This window comes from Onychomys torridus, chromosome 4 (genome assembly GCF_903995425.1).
Source record: "Onychomys torridus chromosome 4, mOncTor1.1, whole genome shotgun sequence".
NCBI classification, from domain to species: Eukaryota; Metazoa; Chordata; class Mammalia; order Rodentia; family Cricetidae; genus Onychomys; species Onychomys torridus.
In genome coordinates this window covers 53,952,957-53,977,260 of record NC_050446.1, presented here as the reverse complement: position 1 = coordinate 53,977,260, position 24,304 = coordinate 53,952,957, and the positions used below count along the sequence as shown (strand labels likewise).

Here is a 24,304-nt window from a genome sequence, read left to right as displayed (position 1 = left end):
TTTAAATGAAGCATATTCTCATGTGTTTTATAATGATAAATACGTTTTCATATGACAATGCTGGGACAATATGTAATAAGAAGTTCTCAGTACAAAGTCATGCTGGCCAAGCTCTTCTCTAAACTCAAAATAACCATGATTAGTCATTTACTTGTGTTTGTTTCTGTTTATTGGCTATTGGCTCGCTTCACCGCTTTAGTTGATATACCTTATTTTCAGCTGCTAGCCAGCACGGTGTATTTCAACGATACATCCTATTGTTATGCATGCACATTCACAGCATCACATGTTAATAACCAGCCCCCCAATTCACTGCAGAGTAACGGTTACAAATGTCACAAGCTGCTTTTCTGTCCTTTTGGGATTTTGCCTTCACGACCATTCTCGTTTTCCTGTCACACGTCCTGGACTGCCGCAACCTGCCTCACTAATTTCAACTGTTTTATTTCAGCGACAGCAACAAAAGTTAGTCTGGAAAAAAAAAAAAAAAGAATGTGGGATGCCTGACAAGGAGGCACGCTAATGGGTTCTGCTTTCCTTTGCAGCTGCCCCTGTGATCAAAAGGAGAATTGAGCCCCTGGAAGTAGCCCTGGGCCACCTAGCCAAATTCACCTGTGAGATCCAAGGTGCCCCCCACGTCCGGTTCCAGTGGTTCAAAGCTGGCCGAGAAATCTATGAGAGTGATAAGTGTTCTATTCGATCTTCAAATTACGTCTCCAGCCTGGAGATCCTGAGAACCCAAGTTGTGGACTGTGGCGAGTACACTTGCAAAGCTTCCAATGAGTACGGCAGTGTCAGCTGCACGGCCACACTGACTGTCACAGGTAAATGCCACACACTGTCCCCTCAGCTCATAGTAGTGTGTGTGTTGCTTTTTGTACAGGCGTGGAGAGTGTCACCAGCTGGAGATCCTCCGTGGCGTCACGTTGATTGAGAACCACAGAGGGGATGGGGAACAAGTTATTCTTTATAGTCACATTTCTATCAGCTGCCAAAGCAAATGTTCCTTTATTTGTGGGGTGAGGGGGAGGGGGTAGAAGAATATTAAGCCATCAAATGAGCCTGGCTTCACTCTTAATAAGACATATTTGAGGACTTTTTGGTGCTACTAAAAAATAAATAAACAGCTGGGTGGTGGGGGTACACGCCTTAATCTCAGCACTTGGGAAGCAGAGGCAGGTGAATCTCTGAGTTCAAGGCCAGCCTGGTTTACAGAGTAAGTTCCAAGACAGCAAGGACTATACAGAAAATTCCTGTCTCAAAAAACAAACAACAAAAAAAAAAAAAAAAAAAAAAAAACCAGCACAAAAAAATTATTATGAACCCAAATAACCAATCAGAAACAGAGTTACAAATAAAGCCAGAATTACAATAAATCAGAATATGCAGCTAAAATTAAACAAAGTCCTACAATAAGGCAGGGGAGCTGGGCAGAGATAGCACACGCCTTTAATCCCAGCACTCGGGAGGCAGAGGCAGGCAGATCTCTGTGAGTTCCAGGCCAGCCTGGTCTACAGAGCGAGATCCAGGACAGGCACCAAAACTACACAGAGAAACCCTGTCTCGAAAAAAACAAAACAAAACAAACAAACAAACAAACAAAAAACCCACAAAAACCAAGATACTCTGTTCTCAATTTCCTAATTGACACACAGGGTAAATTTCAATTTGTTACTATTCATCAACTGCTTGAATTTCCTCCTTAGCAAAAAAAAAAAAAAAGATCAGTCTGTCTGTCCTTCCCTTCCCTTCCTTCCCTTGCCCTCCCCTCCCTCCCTCCCTCCTTCCCTCCCTCCCTCCCTCTCTCCCCTCCTTTTCTTTTCTTGCTGGTGGTCTCAGACGCGGATGAAGAGCATATCGTTGGGTAGAGGGAGGGCTGCTCTTGGGCGGTGAGTCTTACTCAGTGAGAATGTCAGCGGGGAGGGAGCCCACTTAACCACCTCAGGAAAAAAGAATTCTTCAAAGAATCTTTTACTCTGTCACTTTATTACACAACCAAAAATCTTCGAGATTAAGAAACCTGCCCAGAGTGATCCATCCAGGGTGGATTTCACTCTGGAGCCAAAATCTTCCCCACAGCAAGACTGTGGCATTCTTCTCCTCCTTCTTTTGAGATTATAATATAATTACATCATTTACCCCATTCTCCACTCCATCCCCTCCTATATACCTCTCCTTGCTTTTTTCATTATTTATGACCTCTCCTTTCATTAATTTTATATATATATATATATATATATATTCCTCAATAAAACCTGCTCAGTCTGTATAATATTACTTATATATTTTCAGGACTGACTATTTAATACTAGATAATGATTTGATGTGCTTCTGCCTGAGGAAGACTATTTTTCCCACTTTCAGTATCCCTTAGATGCCTGTAGGGGTTGAGGCCTCATGGGTTTTCCTCAATGGTAGTACTATTCTTAATGACAGTTAAGGATTTTCTTGACCCAAATTAGCCCAGCTCAGTAATGGGCCTGAAGCAAAGGTTCAGTTATAGGAGCAAAGGGCAAGGAGGGATTCTGGGTCTTCTATCCGCAGGAGCAGATCCTAAAGTTTTGTTCCAGAATGGAAATGGGAAGCTTTTGCTATAAAATATTTTTATAAGTGCAAAAATCCCTCCTGGGTGCATTTGAAGTTGCATGATCTAAGTATTTCCTGGCATTTATCAGAAAGTTAGACCTTTGTGAGGTTCTGTAATATCTTACCCATCTTCAGCCAACTCATGTGTCTTTTCTTATCTCCTTTTTGATCTTCTAATTTACCAAATTGAAATACCAGCTGGATTGCGTATCAAATCCTCCCAACCCTTAACCCTCTGAACAGACAAAGCTTTAGTAATATCCCTTCATGAGGGAACATTTGCTCTTTCCTTAGCTAAAGACAATTTGTCAAGCACTCAATCCTTTCCTTTCCTAATCTTTCGTCTCATTACCGCATTGTTATTTAAGATAAGGTGTTCACCTAAAGGCCTAAGTCATCCTTTCTCCGTCTTAGAATGTGTAATTGCAACAGAATTTGGGTGGAGACCACATGTAACACGAAAACCTTTCTTTTGCAGAGGCGTATCCACCAACTTTTCTCTCCAGACCCAAGTCCCTTACCACTTTCGTGGGTAAGGCAGCCAAGTTCCTCTGCACAGTGTCAGGGACCCCTGTGATTGAGACCATCTGGCAGAAAGATGGCAGTGCCCTGTCCCCGTCACCAAACTGCAGGATTGCGGAGGCAGATAACAAACACAGTTTAGAGCTCTCCAATCTTACTGTTCAGGACAGGGGGGTTTACTCTTGCAAGGCTTCCAACAAATTTGGAGCTGATATCTGCCAAGCAGAGCTGACCATCATCGACAAGCCCCACTTCATTAAAGAGTTAGACGCTGTGCAGTCGGCCATCAATAAGAAGATCCACCTGGAGTGCCAAGTCGATGAAGACCGGAAAGTGACAGTCTCATGGAGCAAAGATGGTCAAAAACTGCCTGCTGGGAAAGATTACAAGATCTATTTTGAAGATAAAATAGCATCGCTTGAGATCCCCCTGGCCAAACTCAAAGATTCTGGAACCTACACGTGTACAGCTTCCAACGAGGCTGGGAGCAGTTCCTCATCTGCCACAGTCATGGTCAGAGGTAAGAGTGCCAGGCAGTCCTCTGCCACCTCCTTGTCTGCAAGGAAGCCTTAGGGGAAAGATTGTTAGCTGTACTATTCGTACCCTTTGTTACTAGTTTAATTCCCAAGGCAAACCTCTGGGTCTGGGAAAGTCCTGACATTATCTGGCTGGCTTTTTCAGTTTGGTTTATTATTTTTGTTTAATCTTCTTTACTTACTTACTTTGGCTCTTTTAAAAAGGCAATTAACAAATCTTGCTTATAATTTCTTCTAAGAATTCATGTGTAGGCAACTCTCAACCATCTTCTTTTTAAATATTCATTTTTTGAAGTTATAATTACTTCATTTCTCCATTTCCCTTCCTTTCTCCAAACCCTCCCATATTCCCTTCCTTGTTTTCTTTCAAATTCATGACCTTTTTGTTCATTAATTGTCACACACATATATTCCTAAATACATAATTACAACCTGCTCTGTCTATATAATGCCACTTGTACATATGTTTTTAGCACTAAAATCATTTGGTATTGGATAACCAGGTGATGTGCTCTTCCCTGAGGAAGACAGACTATTCCTCCTGCCCTCAGCATCTCGTGGTTACCTGTAGTTCTTCGTATAGGTTGAGGCCTGGTGGGATACCCTACCCCATCCACATTAGCGGGTCTACCATCGATGTCTTCGTTCAGAAAGTCACTCTTCATAAAAATATAGTCTACTTGCTTGTGTCTTTTTTCTTTTTTACCAAGAGATGGGAAAGTGGTTCCAAATTAAGGAAAGGGCTCAACGCATCGCAGCTTGTGCAGAAGTCTTGTGAAGATTTGTTTCTGTCGGCTCTGTCTTTGTCTTGTGTCTGCTTTTTCTCTTGAGGTGCGTATGCTTCAGCCATCGTCTCCATCTTGTTTTCTTTTTTTCTTACACGTCATGTAGAACCGCCGTCCTTTGTGAAGAAGGTGGACCCCTCTTACCTAATGCTCCCGGGTGAATCAGCACGCCTCCATTGCAAGCTGAAAGGCTCGCCTGTGATCCAGGTCACTTGGTTTAAAAATAACAAAGAACTTAGTGAAAGCAACACGGTCCGCATCTCTTTTGTCAATTCTGAGGCGGTCCTCGACATCACTGATGTAAAGGTGGATGACAGTGGGACTTATTCCTGCGAAGCCACGAACGATGTGGGCAGCGACAGCTGCAGTGCTGAAGTGGTTATCAAAGGTTTGTTTCCTGAGCTGCGGCTCCTTCTTTCGCTGAGTAGCTTTTCCTTTGATTTGCTGGTGCCTCACAACTTACCCTGTGCTTTCTTGTGCCTCTGTAGAGCCGCCTTCTTTCATCAAAACTCTTGAGCCTGCAGATATAGTGCGAGGGGCCAATGCGCTACTTCAGTGTGAAATTGCAGGCACAGGCCCCTTTGAAATTAGCTGGTTTAAAGATAAGAAGCAAATTCGAAGTAGTAAAAAGTACAGGGTGTTCGCTCAGAAGTCTTTTGTGTTTCTGGAAATCGCATCTTTCAATAGTGCGGACGTTGGCGATTATGAATGCGTAGTCGCTAATGAAGTTGGAAAGTGTGGCTGTGTTGCAACACACTTATTAAAAGGTTAGTGTGTGTGTGTGGTGTGTGGGGGGGTATTTTTCTAATAAATTGTCCAAATAGCTTTCTTAATCCACAGAAAGAAAGTTAATTCATTCTCTTCTTCTAACCTTTAAGATGTGTTTTGTATTCATTTGAACTTAGGGCCCGAAGCTTTCACTCAGTCTTTGTCTTGATATAAATAGAAATATTTATTATCTGATAACAAAAGAAAATTACATACACAGTCATTTTATTTGCTGATAAAGATTTATAGTCTGTGCCTCTCTTGAATGGAATGTTAATTCTTCCTATAGTTTCTCTCTTCTCTCTAATAAACAAATGCTGTGAGGTGGGAAACACGTAGCCCGAATGGAACTCTACGGTAGAGATGGGGGTTGAGAGAGTGTGGGAACTGACACGTGTGTGTGCTCTACCTTAACCAGAGCCGCCAACCTTTGTCAAGAAAGTAGATGACCTCACAGCTCTGGCAGGACAGACTGTCACCTTACAAGCTGCTGTGAGAGGGTCGGAACCCATCTCCGTCATGTGGATGAAAGGCCAAGAAGTCCTTAAAGAAGATGGAAAACTTACAATGAGCTTTTCCAATGGCGTCGCGGTCTTGACCATCCCTGAGGTGCAGATTAGTTTTGGTGGCAAATACACCTGCCTGGCTGAGAACGAAGCCGGGAGCCAGACATCAGTCGGGGAATTAATAGTTAAAGGTTTGTGTAGGAACAGTTGAACTTTTAAGTGGCTTTCTCGCTTAAAGTTGAAGCCTTGATTCATGCTAAGGAATCCTAACTATCTAATACCTTTATAGAACCTGCCAAAATCATTGAGCGAGCAGAGCTGATCCAAGTGACGGCAGGAGACCCAGCCACCCTGGAGTACACAGTCTCAGGCACCCCAGAACTCAAGCCCAAGTGGTACAAAGATGGAAGGCCCTTGGTTGCTAGTAAAAAGTACCGACTCAGTTTTAAAAACAACATTGCCCAGCTGAAATTTTATTCAGCTGAACTGCATGACAGTGGCCAGTACACATTTGAGATTTCCAATGAAGTGGGCAGCAGTTCCTGCGAGACCACATTTACTGTGTTAGGTCAGTATTTCTAGAAAACTACCTATCTCTCTAAAAGCGCAACAAAAGTGGCCAAAAATAAACCACTGAGCAATTGGCCCTGTTGATCTTATTTTCTCTCTTACGCCACAAACAGATCGAGACATTGCTCCATTTTTCACCAAGCCCTTACGCAACGTGGACAGTGTTGTGAGCGGTACCTGCAGGTTAGACTGTAAAGTCGCTGGTTCCCTCCCCATGCGGGTTTCCTGGTTTAAGGATGGCAAGGAAATCGCTGCTTCTGACCGATACCAGATGGCATTTGTGGAAGGCACGGCCTCTTTGGAGATCAGCAGGGTAGACATGAACGACGCAGGGAATTTCACCTGTCGGGCCACAAATTCCGTGGGGAGCAAAGACAGCAGCGGAGCCCTGATTGTGCAAGGTTGGCTAGGGACTGCGTTGTCTACTTTCCCAATATTCAAATTAAGTCTACTTCCCTTGGGTCCAGACTTGTAACTCCTTCAACTTCTATCTTCTGCCTCTTCTTCAGAACCACCCAGCTTTGTAGTTAAGCCAGGGTCCAGGGATGTCCTGCCTGGCTCAGCGGTCTGCCTGAAGAGTACTTTCCAAGGATCTGCTCCTCTCACCATAAGATGGTTTAAGGGTGACAAAGAGCTGCTTTCTGGTGGGAGCTGCTACATTACCAAAGATGCTTTAGAGAGTTCCCTGGAACTCTATGCGGTGAAAACCTCGGATTCAGGCACATACACATGCAAAGTCAGCAACGTAGCCGGAAGTGTGGAGTGCAGTGTAAACTTGTTTGTGAAAGGTTTGCATTCTTCTCTTGACGCCTTTGTGCAACCCTTTTTACATAAGTCCTTTTCCTCTTTCTGCTGTTTCTTAATAACTCCCTTCCTTCCACAGAGCCTGCCACGTTTGTTGAAAAGTTAGAGCTGTCACAACTGTTAAAGAAGGGAGATGCCACTCAGCTGGCCTGCAAAGTCACAGGCACCCCGCCAATTAAAATAACATGGTTTGCAAATGACAGAGAACTGAGAGAGAGCAGCAAACACAAAATGTCTTTTGTGGAGTCCACTGCCGTTTTAAAGCTTACAGATGTGGCCATTGAAGACAGTGGTGAATACATGTGTGCAGCTAAAAATGAGGCCGGTAGTGACCACTGCACTAGCATTGTGATAGTCAAAGGTTTGTTCTCAATTTATCTCCATGTGACCAAGCTTTTGGCCCGTAGCACAGACCCCTGCCCATTAACGCAAGCCCTTCTCTTCTACTATAGAGTCACCCTACTTTACCAAGGAATTTAAGCCCATTGAAGTATTAAAGGAGTACGATGTCATGTTGCTGGCTGAGGTGGCAGGCACCCCTCCCTTTGAGATCACTTGGTTCAAAGACAACACAACCCTGCGCAGTGGTAGAAAATATAAAACCTTCATTCAGGATCAGCTGGTTAGTCTGCAGATCCTCAAGTTTGTAGCTGCAGATGCGGGTGAATACCAGTGCCGGGTGACCAATGAGGTGGGCAGCAGTACCTGCAGTGCCAGAGTGACATTAAGAGGTCAGTGTGGGCTTAGCTGATGGACGGGCTCTTCTACACAGACAAGTCCTAAGTGTTTAGCTGCAGTTTTGCTGTAGAGCAGGTACTGATTGAGAACTCATTCTTCTGATAGAACCCCCGTCCTTTGTTAAGAAGATTGAGACCACCAGCTCCCTCCGTGGAGGCACAGCTGCCTTCCAGGCCACGCTGAAAGGCTCCTTGCCAATCACAGTGACTTGGTTAAAAGACAATGATGAGATCACTGAGGATGACAACATAAGAATGACTTTTGAGAACAACGTGGCTAGTCTATACCTGAGTGGTATTGAAGTCAAGCATGATGGGAAATACGTCTGCCAAGCCAAAAATGATGCAGGCATACAAAGATGTTCTGCATTACTCTCAGTCAAAGGTTGGTTCAGAAAACTGCGTTAGGTTGGAGGGAAAAAAAAACAATGCAGATTAAAGGCCTCTCAGCAGGGCACTTCACAGCCCACATCTGTCCTTTGTTTTCTGCAGAACCTGCAACAATAACGGAGGAGGCTGTGTCCATAGATGTCACTCAAGGAGACCCAGCCACTTTGCAAGTTAAATTTTCAGGGACTAAGGAGATTACAGCCAAATGGTTTAAAGATGGCCAAGAACTTACTCTGGGTCCAAAATACAAAATCAGTGTCACGGACACAGTCTCAATACTGAAGATCATTTCCACAGAGAAGAAAGATAGTGGAGAATATACTTTTGAGGTCCAAAATGATGTTGGGAGAAGCAGCTGCAAGGCTAGCATTCATGTCTTAGGTTGGTATTGATTTCTATAGAGCGGAGTTGAGCGTCTCAGGAACCCTTTCTCTTGCACGATTTAAAGAGAAAATAGAGGGCTATGGGTCTAGTTCATGTGTGTGCAACGTACTGGGAGCATGCCTGAGCACTCTGTGGTCAGAGGGGAGGGAGGGACAGAGAGAGTAAATAGCTAGATTAACCTAAGTTTTTCTTGCTTTTTGTTGGCTAGATCTTATTATACCTCCTTCATTCACCAAGAAACTGAGGAAAATGGACAGCATTAAAGGATCTTTTATTGACTTAGAATGTATAGTGGCTGGATCACATCCCATAAGCATCCAGTGGTTCAAAGATGACCAGGAAATATCAGCTAGTGACAAGTACAAATTCTCTTTCCATGATAACACTGCCTTCTTGGAGATAAGTCAGCTAGAAGGCACAGACAGTGGTACATATGCTTGTTCCGCCACCAACAAAGCGGGCCACAGCCAGTGCAGTGGTCACCTGACTGTCAAAGGTGGGCAGGTTTTATCTCTACCTTCCCCAACTGTATTGCCTTGTACTTCTTAAGCCTCCTCCTCTTTGCTGGGTTCTAAAGTAAACCTGTCTCTCTCTCTCTTCTGCTTCCTGTTCTTTCATCCCAGAACCCCCTTACTTCGTGGAAAAGCCACAGTCACAGGACGTGAACCCCAGCACGAGGGTTCAGTTGAAAGCTCTTGTGGGGGGCACTGTGCCCATGACAATAAAGTGGTTTAAAGATAACAAGGAGCTGCACGCTGGGGGTGCTCGCTCGGTTTGGAAGGATGACACCTCCACCATTCTAGAGCTCTTTTCAGCCAAGGCTGCTGACTCTGGGACCTACATCTGCCAGCTAAGCAATGATGTTGGCACTGCCAGCAGTAAAGCCACCCTCTTTGTGAAAGGTCTGCTCTCTATATTGCCTCTTTTTCTTGCTTGCCTTGCTTGTCTTTGGGAAGGGAAAGGTCATTAAGAAAATGGTTTTGGTCATTGAACTTCGTTTAAAAAAAAAAAAAAAACATTCAGCATGTCACTCTCTTTCTTTTCTCATCTTTAGAACCTCCTCAATTTATTAAGAAGCCCAGTCCAGTGTTAGTGCTGAGGAATGGACAGTCAACAACATTTGAATGCCAAGTAACAGGCACTCCTGAAATCAGAGTTTCTTGGTATCTGGATGGGAATGAAATAACAGATCTTAGGAAGTACGGCATTTCTTTTGTGGATGGTTTAGCCACTTTCCAGATTTCTAATGCCAGGGTAGAAAACAGTGGGACTTACGTCTGTGAAGCGCGAAATGACGCAGGCACGGCGAGCTGCAGCATCGAGCTGAAAGTGAAAGGTTCGTGACGGCTGTGCTTTGTGTTTCAGGTGGGCTGTCTGCTGGCCCCAGGGCTTCTCTTGAGTTAAGACACTCTCTGTCTTCCTTTTGACTCTGTAGAGCCTCCCACCTTTATCAGGGAGCTGGAGCCCGTGGAGGTGGTAAAGGACAGTGATGTGGAGCTGGAGTGTGAAGTCATGGGGACAACGCCATTTGAAGTCACCTGGCTGAAGAATAACAAGGAAATTAGAAGTGGCAAAAAATACACCATGTCTGAGAAAATGTCAGTGTTTTATCTGCATATAACCAAGTGTGACCCTTCAGATGTTGGGGAATATCAGTGCATCATAGCCAACGAAGGAGGCAGCTGTTCATGTAGTGCTCGAGTTGCCTTGAAAGGTCAGTCATGTGCTAGGACCAACACTGAGGGCTCTTCAGTTGTAGGTCATGAGTAGGAGTTCAAAGGTGCCTCTTCTTGAACCACTGTCTTATCTAATCACAGAACCACCATCGTTCATCAAGAAGATAGAGAATGTCACCACTGTCTTGAAGAGTTCCGCCACCTTTCAGAGTACCGTGGCAGGCTCACCCCCCATTTCTATAACTTGGCTAAAGGACGACCAGATTCTTGAGGAGAATGACAATGTGCATATTTCATTTGTGGACAACGTAGCTACACTGCAAGTCCGGAGTGTAGATAATGGACATAGTGGTCGATACACGTGTCAGGCCAAGAATGAGTCAGGAGTTGAGAGGTGCTATGCCTTCCTCCTAGTACAAGGTCGGTGAATTATTCCCTCTCAGTAGTGGTCCACAGAGATGGCTTTATAGACACATTTGGGTTCCTATGGAACTACTGACCTAACTTGTGCACATTTTTATTCTTACCGCAGAACCCGCTCAAATCATAGAGAAAGCTAAGTCCGTGGATGTTACTGAGAAAGACCCAGTCACCTTGGAGTGTGTGGTAGCTGGGACACCTGAACTTAAAGTCAAATGGCTTAAAGATGGGAAACAAATTGTACCCAGTAGATACTTTTCAATGAGTTTTGAAAATAATGTGGCCAGTTTCAGGATTCAGTCTGTAATGAAGCAGGACAGTGGACAGTACACATTCAAGGTGGAAAACGACTTTGGGAGCAGCAGCTGTGACGCCTACCTGAGAGTGTTAGGTGTGTACCTCTGCCCTGCCAGCTGCCCTTCGTTAGAGCAGATACTTGGTAGACAAATAGCATCATACTAACGGGTGTGTTTTTGCCGTTTGCCTTGGATAGACCAAGATATTCCCCCGTCGTTCACCAAAAAGTTAACCAAAATGGACAAAGTTCTGGGTTCTTCTATTCACATGGAGTGCAAGGTTTCTGGATCTCTTCCTATTAGTGCTCAGTGGTTTAAAGATGGGAAAGAAATATCTACAAGTGCAAAATACAGACTCGTATGTCACGAAAACACCGTGTCGCTGGAAGTTAGCAATCTGGAATTAGAAGACACCGCAAATTACACCTGCAAGGTGTCCAACATAGCAGGAGACGACGCCTGCAGCGGCATCTTAACTGTGAAAGGTGAGGACCGCCTGTCCTCCTCTGCTCTGTGTCAGTACTTCTAGAACACACCACTCTTAACCTCGTATCCTCAGAGGCTAAAGAAAATCTTAGTAATGCTGCTTCTTTCAATTCACATCCATTGAATTCACGAAATATTTGATCATTACCTCTTTTCGTGAGTTGTTTTCTTATATGCTCATAAAAAAATCATTGGGCTACAAGGGCCATGACTAAATATGACTCTCTTAAAATCTGTAGAACCACCAAGCTTCCTAGTGAAGCCTGAGCGACAGCAAGCTATACCTGATTCAACAGTGGAATTTAAGGCTGTGCTGAAGGGAACACCACCGTTCAAAATTAAGTGGCTTAAGGATGATGTGGAACTTGCCTCCGGACCTAAATGTTTCATTGGCTTGGAAGGGTCAACCAGCTTCTTAAATCTCTACTCAGTGGATGCTTCCAAGACTGGACAATACACGTGCCAAGTTACCAATGACGTTGGTAGCGACTCTTGCACTACGATGTTGCTTGTGACAGGTGTGCAAGTTTGATTGTCTTACGTCTCTGTCTGCCTCATGCCTCTGTTGTTCCTGATCTCTGTTAGAAAGCAGCTTGCTAACACAGTAGGAGGGTATATTTCCCAGACCTTGGTCATGTTTCTCCCTTTCCTACATATTACCTAATGGGGCTTTTGTGATTCCTTGCTCTTCTTTCATAACCTCCTTTCTCCTGACTCTTTAGAGCCACCGAAGTTTGTAAAGAAATTAGAAGCAACCAAAATAGTAAAAGCAGGCGACTCCACACGCCTGGAATGCAAGATCACTGGGTCTCCAGAAATACAGGTCGTGTGGTACAGAAATGAACATGAGCTCACAGCCAGCGATAAGTACCAGATGACTTTCATCGACTCAGTGGCGGTCATACAGATGAACAGCCTCGGGACAGAGGACAGTGGAGATTTCATCTGTGAGGCTCAGAATCCAGCTGGCAGCACCAGCTGCAGTACCAAGGTTATAGTAAAAGGTAGAAACCTCCTTCTGTTCCTCATTAATGGAAACGCATCACCCTCTTCTCCCCTGGGGTATTACACTTTCTTATTTCTTTCTCAAGCCCAGGGGTATTTCCCTAAGATACAATCATGTCACTGATTGAATGTTACTTCTTGTGAAGCTTTGTCTACATTCAGGTGGTCATTTTGAGATATTTTTCCTCTAATTCCAATACTATAATTCTGACCACCAAAATATATCTATAAAAATGAAAAGGAAAAAAATTTAAATTAATCTTTTGATTTCAATCACATTGCAACTACATCAGCATCCCCAGTATAGTCTGTATCATAACGAAGTAACAATATAAACAATGTAGGTTTTATTATTACATCTTTAGATGGCAATAATACGTTTCCTCTTTCTCACAAATCAGCTCCTTTCTTTAAAAACAACTTTACTGTGGTGCAAATAGTGCCAGAATTTTCCACAGCCATTTCCCAGCATGCTTTGCCATAAAGATCAAGTCTGTCATGGAAGATGATTGTTAGAGTAACCATTTCCTGAAATGGAAGGCTCAGATCACAGCTGTTTTTGTGACTTCTGGGTATCTCTGTTGTAAAGCATAAATGACATTCTTTTTTTTAATTTCTAAAGGCAAAATTCCATACATCATAGAGTTTCTATTTATTGATAAATTTGCTCATTTATAAATTCAACATCAATCTTTGTAGAGCAAGATAAATCAACACATTGAACTCAACTGGGACTTCTAGGATATATCTTGGCTCTCCATCTATCTAGCTAATAAGTAATAGTGCTACCTACACATGATACTATCTTAAACCATGCATCCGACTGAAAAGCAAGCAGAAAACCATTTTCTATTGGAGGAAGTCAACTAGCCCAACTCATGAGCGATTCTTGTTTTTTTACAGAACCACCTGTCTTTAGCAGCTTCCCTCCTGTGGTAGAAACCCTTAAGAACACTGAAGTTAGTATTGAATGTGAGCTTTCAGGAACACCACCATTTGAGGTGGTGTGGTACAAAGATAAGCGCCAACTCCGAAGCAGCAAGAAGTACAAGATCGCATCTAAGCATTTCCACGCAAGCATTCACATCCTCAATGTGGAATCTACAGACATCGGCGAGTACCACTGCAAAGCCCAGAATGAAGTGGGCAGTGACACCTGTGTGTGTGCCATAAAATTAAAAGGTGAGCATAGCTTCTGTACATGGCAGAAATATTAGGCATGTGCAAAGTGCTCAGTGTGTCCTCTCTCCCATTACCTGGAAAGCTTTTTGAGCAATCTCCATTCATCTTTTCCTGTTCAGAACCACCGAAATTCATTTCCAAGCTGAGCAGCCTCACAGTGGTGGCTGGCCAGCCTGCCGAGCTGCAAGCAACCATAGAAGGCGCCCAGCCTATTTCTGTCCAGTGGCTTAAAGAGAAAGAAGACGTGATCAGAGAGAGTGAGAACATTAGAATTTCATTCATGGACAACGTTGCAACTCTACAGTTTGCTAAAGCCGAGCCAGCCAATGCTGGGAAATATATCTGCCAAGTCAAGAACGATGGTGGAGTGAGGGAGAACATGGCCACCTTGACCGTCTTAGGTACAACAGAACTTGGGGGCAACCACTGGAATGATTTCCATGCAGTCTCTTTGTTCTGAATGTCTTCCAGAACTATACAGAGCCTTGCTGTTTGGAAGGCTTAGGAAAAAGACACAATTGATCTTAAGTGCTCTTTTCTGACTCCTGTGATTCTAACAAAAATTAGCTAGCTTTTTCATTTATATGCACTGCTTTTCTTCATGGATAGCAAATATTCTGACTATATTTTATGCCAACATGAACCCTCTTGGGGCCTCTCTACTGTTAAAAGAAAATTTTGTTTTCAGAATAGCAGTGGTCAAGCTGACAAAACTCCAAAGATCAATGTTTGAAGGAAAGATTTGCACTTTCCTCACTGAGCATATTAAATCTCAATCCAGTGATAAGAATGAAAGTGAAGAGAACTTTCAAAATATCTTCTCTAGCATGTTAACAAAGAAAAAACACCAAGAAAAAACACCAAGTAACTCATTTAACAGGGACCCTCTGCTCTGAAGAGCATTAAATGTGAATCAAAACATATTATCTGGAGCCCAGTGAGATGGCTCAGTGGGTAAAGGTGCCTGCTGCCATGCCTGAGGACCTGAGTTCAATCCCTGGGACTGACATGGGCCTCTGACCTCCATATGCATCCCATGGCATATATCCCCACCAAACACACATATGCACTTACAAAACAAATATTATTTGCACTTTTTAAAAAATTAGATTGTCTAATATACATTGCCTGGATTGTTTTGGAGTTGATTGATACCCAGACATGTTTTAAATTAATGCAAATAATTTTATGAATGCATAGAATTACAGAATCACATTTTAGAACCAAGAAAGAAAACTGTAACCATCAGTGAGAAAAATCGTGCAATTCATAGAGGAGATAAGAACAGGTTCTAGATTTTCAAAGATGCATATCATGTTTTATTTCAGAGCCTGCAGTCATTGTAGAGAAGGCAGGATCCATGACGGTGACTGTGGGAGAAACATGTACCCTGGAGTGTAAGGTGGCTGGCACACCTGAACTCTCTGTTGAGTGGTACAAGGATGGGAAACTCTTGACCAGCAGCCAAAAACACAAATTTAGCTTCTACAACAAAATCTCTTCCTTAAAAATTCTCTCGGTTGAAAAAGAAGACGCAGGTACCTACACATTCCAGGTTCAGAACAACGTTGGGAAAAGTAGTTGCACCGCTGTGGTCGATGTATCAGGTGAGTTACAGCCTTTTCACTGGCTTGCATATGCAAATTTCTTTTACGAACTTCCCATCTTCCATGTTTCTTCTGTTCTTTCAAGTCAACACAAGTCCTTTGCCTTTCTTCTTGCAGACCGAATGGTCCCCCCCTCTTTCACACGAAGACTGAAAGATACTGGCGGGGTCCTGGGCACTTCCTGCATCTTAGAATGTAAAGTATCTGGCTCATCCCCTATCTCCATTGCCTGGTTTCATGAGAAAACAAAGATTGTCAGTGGAGCAAAGTACCAGCCAACATTTTCAGATAACGTCTGCACATTGCAGTTGAATTCTCTGGACTCATCGGATATGGGCAGTTACACATGTGTGGCTGCTAATGTTGCTGGGTCTGATGAATGTCGCGCAGTGTTGACTGTACAAGGTTAGTGACACACAGTCAAGTTTGCATGGCATGTATTAAAATTTCCTCTCTGTACACATGTCCAGATTGACACACATCATAAGTACTCTTATTTTTTATTCAAAATTGAAAGTAAGTCCCAAGCTTACTGGATCCTTCCATTGTCTTCTATGTCCATGTAGAGCCACCTTCTTTTGTGAAAGAGCCGGAACCACTGGAAATCCTTCCAGGCAAAAACGTAACCTTCACAAGCGTTATCCGAGGAACCCCTCCATTCAAGGTTGGCTGGTTTAGGGGTGCCAGAGAACTAGTGAAAGGAGACAGGTGCAACATCTATTTTGAAGACACCGTGGCAGAATTGGAACTATTTAATGTTGACCTATCTCAGAGTGGGGAATATACCTGTGTGGTTTCTAACAATGCTGGCCAGACATCCTGCACTACGCGTCTCTTTGTGAAAGGTTTGCCAAACACACACACACTCTCCTTCTTTTGATTGCTGGCATTTTGGTGGCTTTGCAATGTATCTAACTGCAATGCTTTGTCACTTATCAGAACCAGCCACTTTTGTAAAGAAACTAAGTGATCACTCTGTAGAACCTGGGAAGTCTATAATTCTGGAGGGCACCTATACTGGAACACTCCCAATTTCTGTCACCTGGAAAAAAGATGGTGTCAGCATAACTCCATCTGAAAGATGCAGCATTGTCACCACAGAGAAAACCTGCATCCTGGAAATCCTGAGCAGCACAAAGGGAGATGCAGGGCACTACTCCTGTGAGATTGAAAACGAGGCAGGAAGGGATGCTTGCGAAGCTCTGGTATCTACCTTAGGTGTGTTATCTTACTCTCTTAAAGATTTTGGATTTGTCAGATATGCAGGGTGGGTCTTTTGCTCTCTGATATCTCCAATTGCTGATTGTGAGCTTTTCTCCTTTAGAACCACCTTATTTTGTTACGGAATTAGAACCTCTGGAGGCATCAGTTGGAGACTCAGTTTCCTTACAATGCCAAGTAGCTGGGACACCAGAAATTACAGTGTCTTGGTTCAAAGGAGACACCAAGTTAAGGTCAACTCCAGAATACAGAACCTACTTTACAAACAACGTGGCCACCCTTGTCTTTAATAAAGTGAGCATCAACGACAGTGGGGAGTATTCATGCATAGCGGAGAACAGCATAGGCGTGGCCGCCTCTAAGACTGTCTTCAGAATCCAAGGTGATGCTTTTCTTTGGGACATTAAGGCGTTTCCTCTTTCCTCGTTAACTTCTTTATCTTTATGGGAATTTTCTCATTTTATCCACTAATGCCTCAAGCATAACTTGTCTTCCTACAGAGCGCCAACTCCCACCTTCCTTTGCAAGACAATTAAAGGACATCGAGCAAACAGTTGGGTTACCAGTTACACTCACTTGTCGACTGAATGGCTCTGCACCCATCCAAGTGTGCTGGTATAGAGATGGGGTGCTTTTAAGAGATGATGAAAATCTACAGATGTCGTTTGTGGATAATGTGGCAACATTAAAAATTTCGCAAACTGACTTGAGTCACTCTGGCCAATATTCTTGCTCGGCCTCCAACCCACTTGGTACAGCATCGTCTACTGCTAGATTGACAGCAAGAGGTTTGTTCTCATGCCAATCTCACTCTTAATAAACCCTGGTTTCTTATTTAACTGTGAAGACAAAAATAACTGAAGGCCAACAGGGGAGGTTATATATATACATATTGCCTTTTCTTCTCATCTTCCAGAACCTAAGAAATCCCCCTTCTTTGATATCAAGCCGGTATCAATAGATGTCATTGCTGGAGAAAGTGCAGATTTTGAGTGTCACGTTACTGGTGCTCAACCAATGCGCATCACATGGTCAAAAGATAACAAGGAAATCCGACCTGGAGGAAATTATACTATCACATGTGTGGGCAACACTCCCCACCTGAGGATTCTCAAAGTGGGCAAAGGAGACTCGGGTCAATACACTTGTCAAGCGACCAATGATGTTGGCAAAGACATGTGCTCTGCTCAGCTCAGTGTGAAAGGTATCGCTGCATAGTATTTGCCAAGTGTTGTTCTAGAATGTGATTGTGTTGTCCTGTTGGTGTCTGAAAATCTTTTTTCAGGCCAGTGCCGTATCTCAGTGTTAAAGTTCTTCCCTTGCCCATGTGAAGTCCTGTGTTACATCCCTCAGTCATGCCAAATGAGAAAGATACTGAGTTTTGCTTGGTTTGTTTTTTCATTTTTGACTTACTTTATAGTCTATGCTGACCTGGAACTCAGAAGTCCTCCTATCTCAGCCCCTGGGAGATAGGATTACAGGTGTGAGACACCATTTTCTGCTGTCTTATTGAATCTTTAAATGTTTGAGTTAAACTAACGATCGTATTTGAATTTATGCCTACGTTTTAGAGGAGCAGTAACCAAAGTTTTGCCTTCTCTTTAAATTTTTTCTTCAGAAGTATTCTTTCATTGAATGTCGTTGAATATAGTTTCAACTATCCACTCTCCCTTTCATCATTTCTTGTTATATAACGTCTGGTTTATCATTACATAATTTTGATCAAGTAAATACGCAATTTTATTAGCTACTACATTTTATCTTGTCTACACAGGCCGAACTTTGTCAGCCAAATTCTCTGATAAATATTTTAAGTCACCTAATAGGAAGGAAGATAGCTTATTTTACCATGAAATCATTAGAAAATTCATTCTTAATAATAAACCTGTTAACATGTAAACTTTAGGGATTCTCAACTATAAGGATAAACTCTTTTAACACATGATTATCCATTGCTGACTGTTTCCTTTGGTTTCATAGAACCTCCCAAGTTTGTTAAGAAATTAGATACTTCAAAAGTCGCAAAGCAGGGAGAATCCATCCAACTGGAATGTAAGATAAGTGGCTCCCCAGAAATCAAAGTTGTGTGGTTCCGGAACGACAGTGAACTTCATGAAAGCTGGAAATACAACATGTCCTTCGTTAATTCTGTGGCACTGCTTACCATCAATGAAGCCAGTGCTGAGGACAGTGGCGACTACATCTGTGAGGCTCACAATGGCGTTGGTGACGCCAGCTGCAGCACAGCCCTGAAAGTTAAAGGTTAGATCCCTCTTCTGTTCCCATCGTTCTCTTCAGTGCCTTCCTTATGGTCCCAAGGTCTCAGGCTGTTCAGATATCCAGAAGTGAACACAGGCTGGACCTGAGCTTGAGGATTTCTGGTGGTTAAATAAGACCCAGCATTTCTCAAGAATTTGTGTAGCCAGTTCCTGTCCAGCTTTGTGTTACGGACTTGTCTCCAATGGCTAAGGTCCAAAGTTGAAAAGCTTACAACTCTTAGAAGTTTGTGAATTGTCCTGTGTCCATGTGTGTTGTCATTATTCACACCAGTCATTCTCAATGCTCTTCTATTCATAGCTAATATCTCTAGACTCTAGAAACTTGGTATGTAGATGCTCACACCATGTGTCCTCTTGGGTAAGCAGCTGCTCTCATTGTTCATCCTCTTTTCTTCTGGTAGCACCTCCGGTTTTTACCCAGAAGCCTGCTCCAGTCGGAGCCCTGAAAGGTTCTGATGTGATCCTCCAATGTGAAATTTCGGGAACACCCCCCTTTGAAGTGGTGTGGGTTAAAGATCGAAAGCAAGTTCGAAGCAGCAAGAAATTTAAGATCACCTCCAAAAATTTTGACACGAGTCTTCACATCTTTAATCTGGAAGCCCCTGATGTAGGGGACTATCACTGCAAAGCCACTAATGAGGTGGGAAGCGACACTTGTGTCTGCACTGTCAAATTCAAAGGTTTGTATACGTACACACAAGCATACACACATGTGTACAACAGTGTGCTTCTTCCTTGACCTGTTCCTGCCCGACTGATAGCTAACATGGCTGTGACCCATGCTTTCCCATTTGACCATGCATTTCTTTCATCAGAACCACCACGATTTGTGAAAAAGCTCAGTGACATATCCACCCTCATTGGGGATCCTGTGGAATTACAAGCCGTGGTAGAAGGATTCCAGCCAATTTCTGTTGTCTGGATGAAAGATAAAGGTGATGTCATCAGAGAGAGTGAAAACGTTAGGATCTCCTTCACTGATAACATCGCAACTCTCCAACTGGGAAGTCCAGAAGCATCACACTCTGGAAAATACGTGTGCCAAATCAGAAATGATGCAGGAATGAGGGAGTGTTCAGCGGTCCTGACCGTACTAGGTTAGTGGCAAAGTAGACCTTGGGGAACAAAGGGAAGTTAATTGACCTATAATCATTTCCTGAAGATATGACTCTTATCCAACTATCTACTGACTATAAGGTGAATCGGTTCTCAGTGCAATATACTTCTTCCTCTTCTAGAACCAGCCAGGATTGTAGAGAAACCAGAACCCATGACCATCACCAATGGAAATCCCTTCACATTGGAATGTGTCGTAGCTGGGACTCCAGAACTTTCGGTCAAGTGGTTCAAAGATGGCAGAGAACTAGCTGCAGGCAGCAGACATCACATTACATTTGTTAGAAACCTGGCTTCCCTTAAAATCCCCTCTGCAGAAATGAACGACAAAGGCTTGTACAGCTGTGAAGTAGAGAACAGTGTCGGCAAGAGCAGCTGCACTGTGTCTGTCCATGTCTCGGGTGAGTACCATGAGGCCTGGATGGAGACAGCATCTCTGGTAGGGGTGGGAGTGAAAGGACACTCCCTAAGTGGAAACTATCCTCCTCTAGATCGCATTGTCCCGCCTTCCTTCATCCGGAAGCTGAAGGACACGAATGCCACCCTTGGGGCCTCTGTTGTTCTGGAGTGCCGAGTGTCAGGCTCAGCCCCCATTTCAGTCGGCTGGTTTCTGGATGGAAGTGAGATCGTTCCTAGTCCCAAGTGTCAGCCCGGCTTTTCAGATAATGTCTGCACCCTGAGTCTGAACTCACTGGAGCCCCCCGACACTGGCACATACATGTGTGTGGCTGCCAATGAAGCTGGCCAGGACGAGAGCTCTGCAATCCTGACCGTCCAAGGTCAGTGTCCAAGGCCACCCTGCCGCTCCTCTCCCCACTGTCCAGCATCTGTGTTCATCCTCTCGTCTTAGTTTCCTTTAAGTAACAAACACCTCTTTCCCCCTCATCTCCCTTCCATCTGGGCTCCTCAGAACCGCCGTCCTTTGAACAAACTCCTGACTCTGTGGAAGTTTTGCCCGGAATGAGCCTGACATTCACCAGTGTCATCAGAGGCACCCCTCCCTTCAAGGTCAAGTGGTTTAAGGGCAGCAGGGAGCTGGTGTCAGGGGAGGCATGCACCATTTCTTTGGAAGACTTCGTCACTGAGCTGGAGCTGCTCGAGGTGGAGCCAGTGCAGAGTGGAGATTATTCTTGCCTCGTGACCAATGACGCCGGCAGTGCTTCCTGTACCATGCATCTCTTTGTGAAAGGTTCGCTTGTTTGTCCAGTGCCCATGTCTTTCTAGAATCCTTCAGATATATCATTTGAAGGTACAACTTTACCCTCATATTTTCTCCTTACAGAACCAGCCACTTTTGTGAAAAGATTGGCTGATACCAGTGTCCAGACAGGCAGCCCCATCGTTCTGGAGGCTACGTACACTGGCACACCTCCCATCTCCGTGAGCTGGATGAAGAATGAATACCCTCTGTTGCAGTCTCCAAACTGCAGCATTACCACAACGGAAAAATCTAGCATCCTGGAAATTCTTGAAAGCACAATAGAAGACTATGCACAGTATGCTTGCCTGATAGAAAACGAAGCTGGACAAGATATCTGCGAAGCTCTTGTGTCTGTCTTAGGTGTGTTGACAGTCAGCTCCTCCTACTGTTGTCTCTTCCTGTGAAATGTTCTTTTAGTTGTTGTTCACTGATCGATTGCCAACCTTTGTATCTTAGAACCACCTTACTTTATCGAACCCCTGGAACATGTGGAGGCAGCCATTGGAGAGCCCACAACCTTACAGTGTAAAGTGGATGGAACCCCTGAAATCAGAATTTCTTGGTATAAAGAACATACAAAGCTACGATCAGCTCCTGCCTATAAGATGCAATTCAAAAACAATCTTGCCTCATTGGTTATCAACAAGGTGGACCATAGCGACGTGGGAGAGTACACATGCAAGGCAGAAAACAGTGTGGGAGCAGTTGCTTCTTCTGCTGTGCTGGTTATCAAAGGTGATGATGGCATTGCTTGACAAGTCTTGCTGTGTGTTGATGTGTTCATTTTAATAAGAACTTCTCGTGGATGGAAATGTGCTGTAGGTGTTTTCTCTCTTACAAATAAGGATTCTCTCTAACTTCTTTCCAGAGCGTAAACTTCCACCCTCCTTTGCAAGAAAACTGAAAGACGTTCATGAGACGCTTGGCTTCCCAGTTGCTTTTGAATGCCGAATCAACGGCTCGGAACCTCTTCAGGTGTCTTGGTACAAGGACGGTGTGCTTTTAAAAGATGATTCTAATTTGCAGATGTCTTTTGTGCATCATGTCGCCACTCTTCAGATTTTGCAGACTGACCAGAGTCATGTTGGTCAGTATAATTGTTCGGCTTCTAATCCTCTTGGGACTGCTTCCTCCAGTGCCAAGCTCATTCTCTCAGGTGAGTTCAATAACTCATCTTACCGACCTCTTCATTACAACACAGCTTCGCTTTCTTGGGCCACCAAAGGACTGGTGCCGTTTACTTTCTATCCCTAGTCTTGGAGCATGGAAACTGACATCACCATGTTGGTCTTCCTTCTTTGCAGAACATGAAGTGCCTCCTTTCTTTGATCTAAAGCCAGTGTCAGTAGACCTTGCTCTTGGTGACAGTGCCTCTTTTAAATGCCATGTCACTGGAACAGCACCAATCAAAATCACCTGGGCCAAAGACAACCGTGAGATTCGCCCTGGAGGCAACTACAAGATGACTCTGGTTGAAAACACTGCCACTCTGACTGTGCTCAAAGTAGCCAAAGGTGATGCTGGGCAATACACCTGCTATGCGAGCAACGTTGCGGGAAAGGACTCTTGTTCCGCTCAGCTGGGTGTACAAGGTACTCCTCAGAGTGAAGTGCCCAAATCTCTTTCGTATTTTCAGTGTCTTACAATGTAAATGGGTGATACCCCTGAAGACTGTATATAGGACCAAAGGCTAGAAATTAGAAATGATCCAATGAGGCTAGAGGGGCAGTTTGGTGGCATAGTGCTTGCCTAGTATGTGCAAAGCCATGTTACATCGGATCCCTAATACTGTAAGACAGAAAGAGATGGAAAGAAAGGAAAATCGGAGGGAGAGACACAGAGGGGCCACACATGAATCCAAGATCTTCTAAAAGGGAAAATACCTTGAATCTGTTCTTAAAATAGAAAAGTAGAAAACTATTAACTGGAAAAAAATGTATTTTCAAGTTTTTCAAATAGAGATTAAGGAGAAAATGAATGAACGAACAAACAAACAAAAAACCCCTAGAATTACAAGAAAAGCCTAGTTTGAAAAAAGTTACCACAGGGTGGGAAAAAAATTAATTACTTTAAGTGACCTATTTTCAGTAGTGCTTAGTAAATTAATGAATGCATTACCCTCTAAAACATAGCACCACCCCAAACTATCTAGTCCTTCCAGAAGAATCAGGTCAACTGTGTGGTGAACGTCTTCTCTTCTACCAGCTATCCTTAATTAATAGCAGAAGTCAGAGGACTAGGCATTACCCGGGCTTGCCATCTGGACCAGGGTTTTCCACATCCTTAGCATCTTGTTCAAAGGACTGAAGAAGCACACACAAATAGCAAAGTATGGAGGAGTTTTGTTCTAAGGTCATATGAAAGTACATGCTTGATACTCTGCAAGATAACAGCAGGCGGTGAGTGGGATTTAACCAGGAGCCCCCTGGTCACTGCCTGGGGCTCCCACCTTTGGGTCCAGGAAGAAGAAGAGCTGGTTGCTAGGTCTGGGTATGGATGCTTTTGTTGTGATTCATAGGCATGGGTTGTGTAAGCTTTGATTCACTGTGCATGTCCTTTCCCAAGATGCATCTAATTAGAGTCATATACATGTACAATCATGCATAAGCATAAGATGATTAATAGGGATTTCCCCTAAAAGTTCATTTTGAAGACACAATCTGTCTTAGTGCATGTGCACCCAAAATCCATATAGGCTGAACTGACCCACTGCCTCTAGTTCCAGGACATGTGTTATGGTACATTTGGCCACAAAATGGAGGTTTATTAAGAGTTAATAGGGAGCCATAGAGCAAAGTAACCATGGCTTTATTTGGGGAGCCATGAGCCTGCAGTTTGATGTAAGCAGGGTCTCAAGTTGCAAAGCAGATTGTTGGAGAAGTGGTAGATGTGCTGCTTAAACCAAGCAGGGCTCCAGATTGCTAAGATACCCCCAGATGTGCCTGTCTCCTAGGATGTAAACACCGCAACACCCAGTGTTCTGCAAGAACTATGGCATGTCTCACAAATGTTTATCAAAAATTAGAGGTTTACCTCCATCGACCGCTGTCTAATCGGTTTTAGTATTTTTAAGCTTCTTAAAGTAGTAGTTGATGAACACTATTCTAATTTCAAGGTATTTAAGACCTCAAGACCCTTTGTCCCATGAGACAACTAACCATTTTGCCTCCTGAACCTGAAAGTTTAGTCAGTGAAGAAAACCTACTTCTTACTCACGTCAAAAGGAA

The 24,304-nt window shown here is 43.6% G+C and overlaps 1 protein-coding gene across 1 annotated transcript in view; it reads left to right on the top strand.

Moving 5' to 3' along the window:
• Ttn (titin) overlaps positions 1 to 24,304 on the top strand; it is a 269,525-nt gene that overhangs the window by 65,717 nt on the left and 179,504 nt on the right. Inside the window, 40 exon segments of the mRNA XM_036184883.1 lie at positions 546 to 824; positions 3,065 to 3,628; positions 4,536 to 4,817; positions 4,918 to 5,196; positions 5,616 to 5,894; positions 5,993 to 6,271; positions 6,387 to 6,674; positions 6,783 to 7,061; positions 7,157 to 7,438; positions 7,530 to 7,808; positions 7,921 to 8,199; positions 8,307 to 8,585; positions 8,797 to 9,084; positions 9,212 to 9,490; positions 9,643 to 9,924; positions 10,024 to 10,302; positions 10,406 to 10,684; positions 10,797 to 11,075; positions 11,178 to 11,465; positions 11,706 to 11,948; positions 12,189 to 12,470; positions 13,375 to 13,653; positions 13,773 to 14,054; positions 14,982 to 15,260; positions 15,378 to 15,665; positions 15,827 to 16,105; positions 16,200 to 16,478; positions 16,585 to 16,863; positions 16,982 to 17,269; positions 17,398 to 17,685; positions 18,462 to 18,743; positions 19,162 to 19,440; positions 19,576 to 19,857; positions 19,999 to 20,277; positions 20,368 to 20,655; positions 20,787 to 21,065; positions 21,159 to 21,437; positions 21,534 to 21,812; positions 21,946 to 22,233; positions 22,382 to 22,669. Coding sequence (XP_036040776.1) covers positions 546 to 824; positions 3,065 to 3,628; positions 4,536 to 4,817; positions 4,918 to 5,196; positions 5,616 to 5,894; positions 5,993 to 6,271; positions 6,387 to 6,674; positions 6,783 to 7,061; positions 7,157 to 7,438; positions 7,530 to 7,808; positions 7,921 to 8,199; positions 8,307 to 8,585; positions 8,797 to 9,084; positions 9,212 to 9,490; positions 9,643 to 9,924; positions 10,024 to 10,302; positions 10,406 to 10,684; positions 10,797 to 11,075; positions 11,178 to 11,465; positions 11,706 to 11,948; positions 12,189 to 12,470; positions 13,375 to 13,653; positions 13,773 to 14,054; positions 14,982 to 15,260; positions 15,378 to 15,665; positions 15,827 to 16,105; positions 16,200 to 16,478; positions 16,585 to 16,863; positions 16,982 to 17,269; positions 17,398 to 17,685; positions 18,462 to 18,743; positions 19,162 to 19,440; positions 19,576 to 19,857; positions 19,999 to 20,277; positions 20,368 to 20,655; positions 20,787 to 21,065; positions 21,159 to 21,437; positions 21,534 to 21,812; positions 21,946 to 22,233; positions 22,382 to 22,669 — 11,511 coding nt within the window.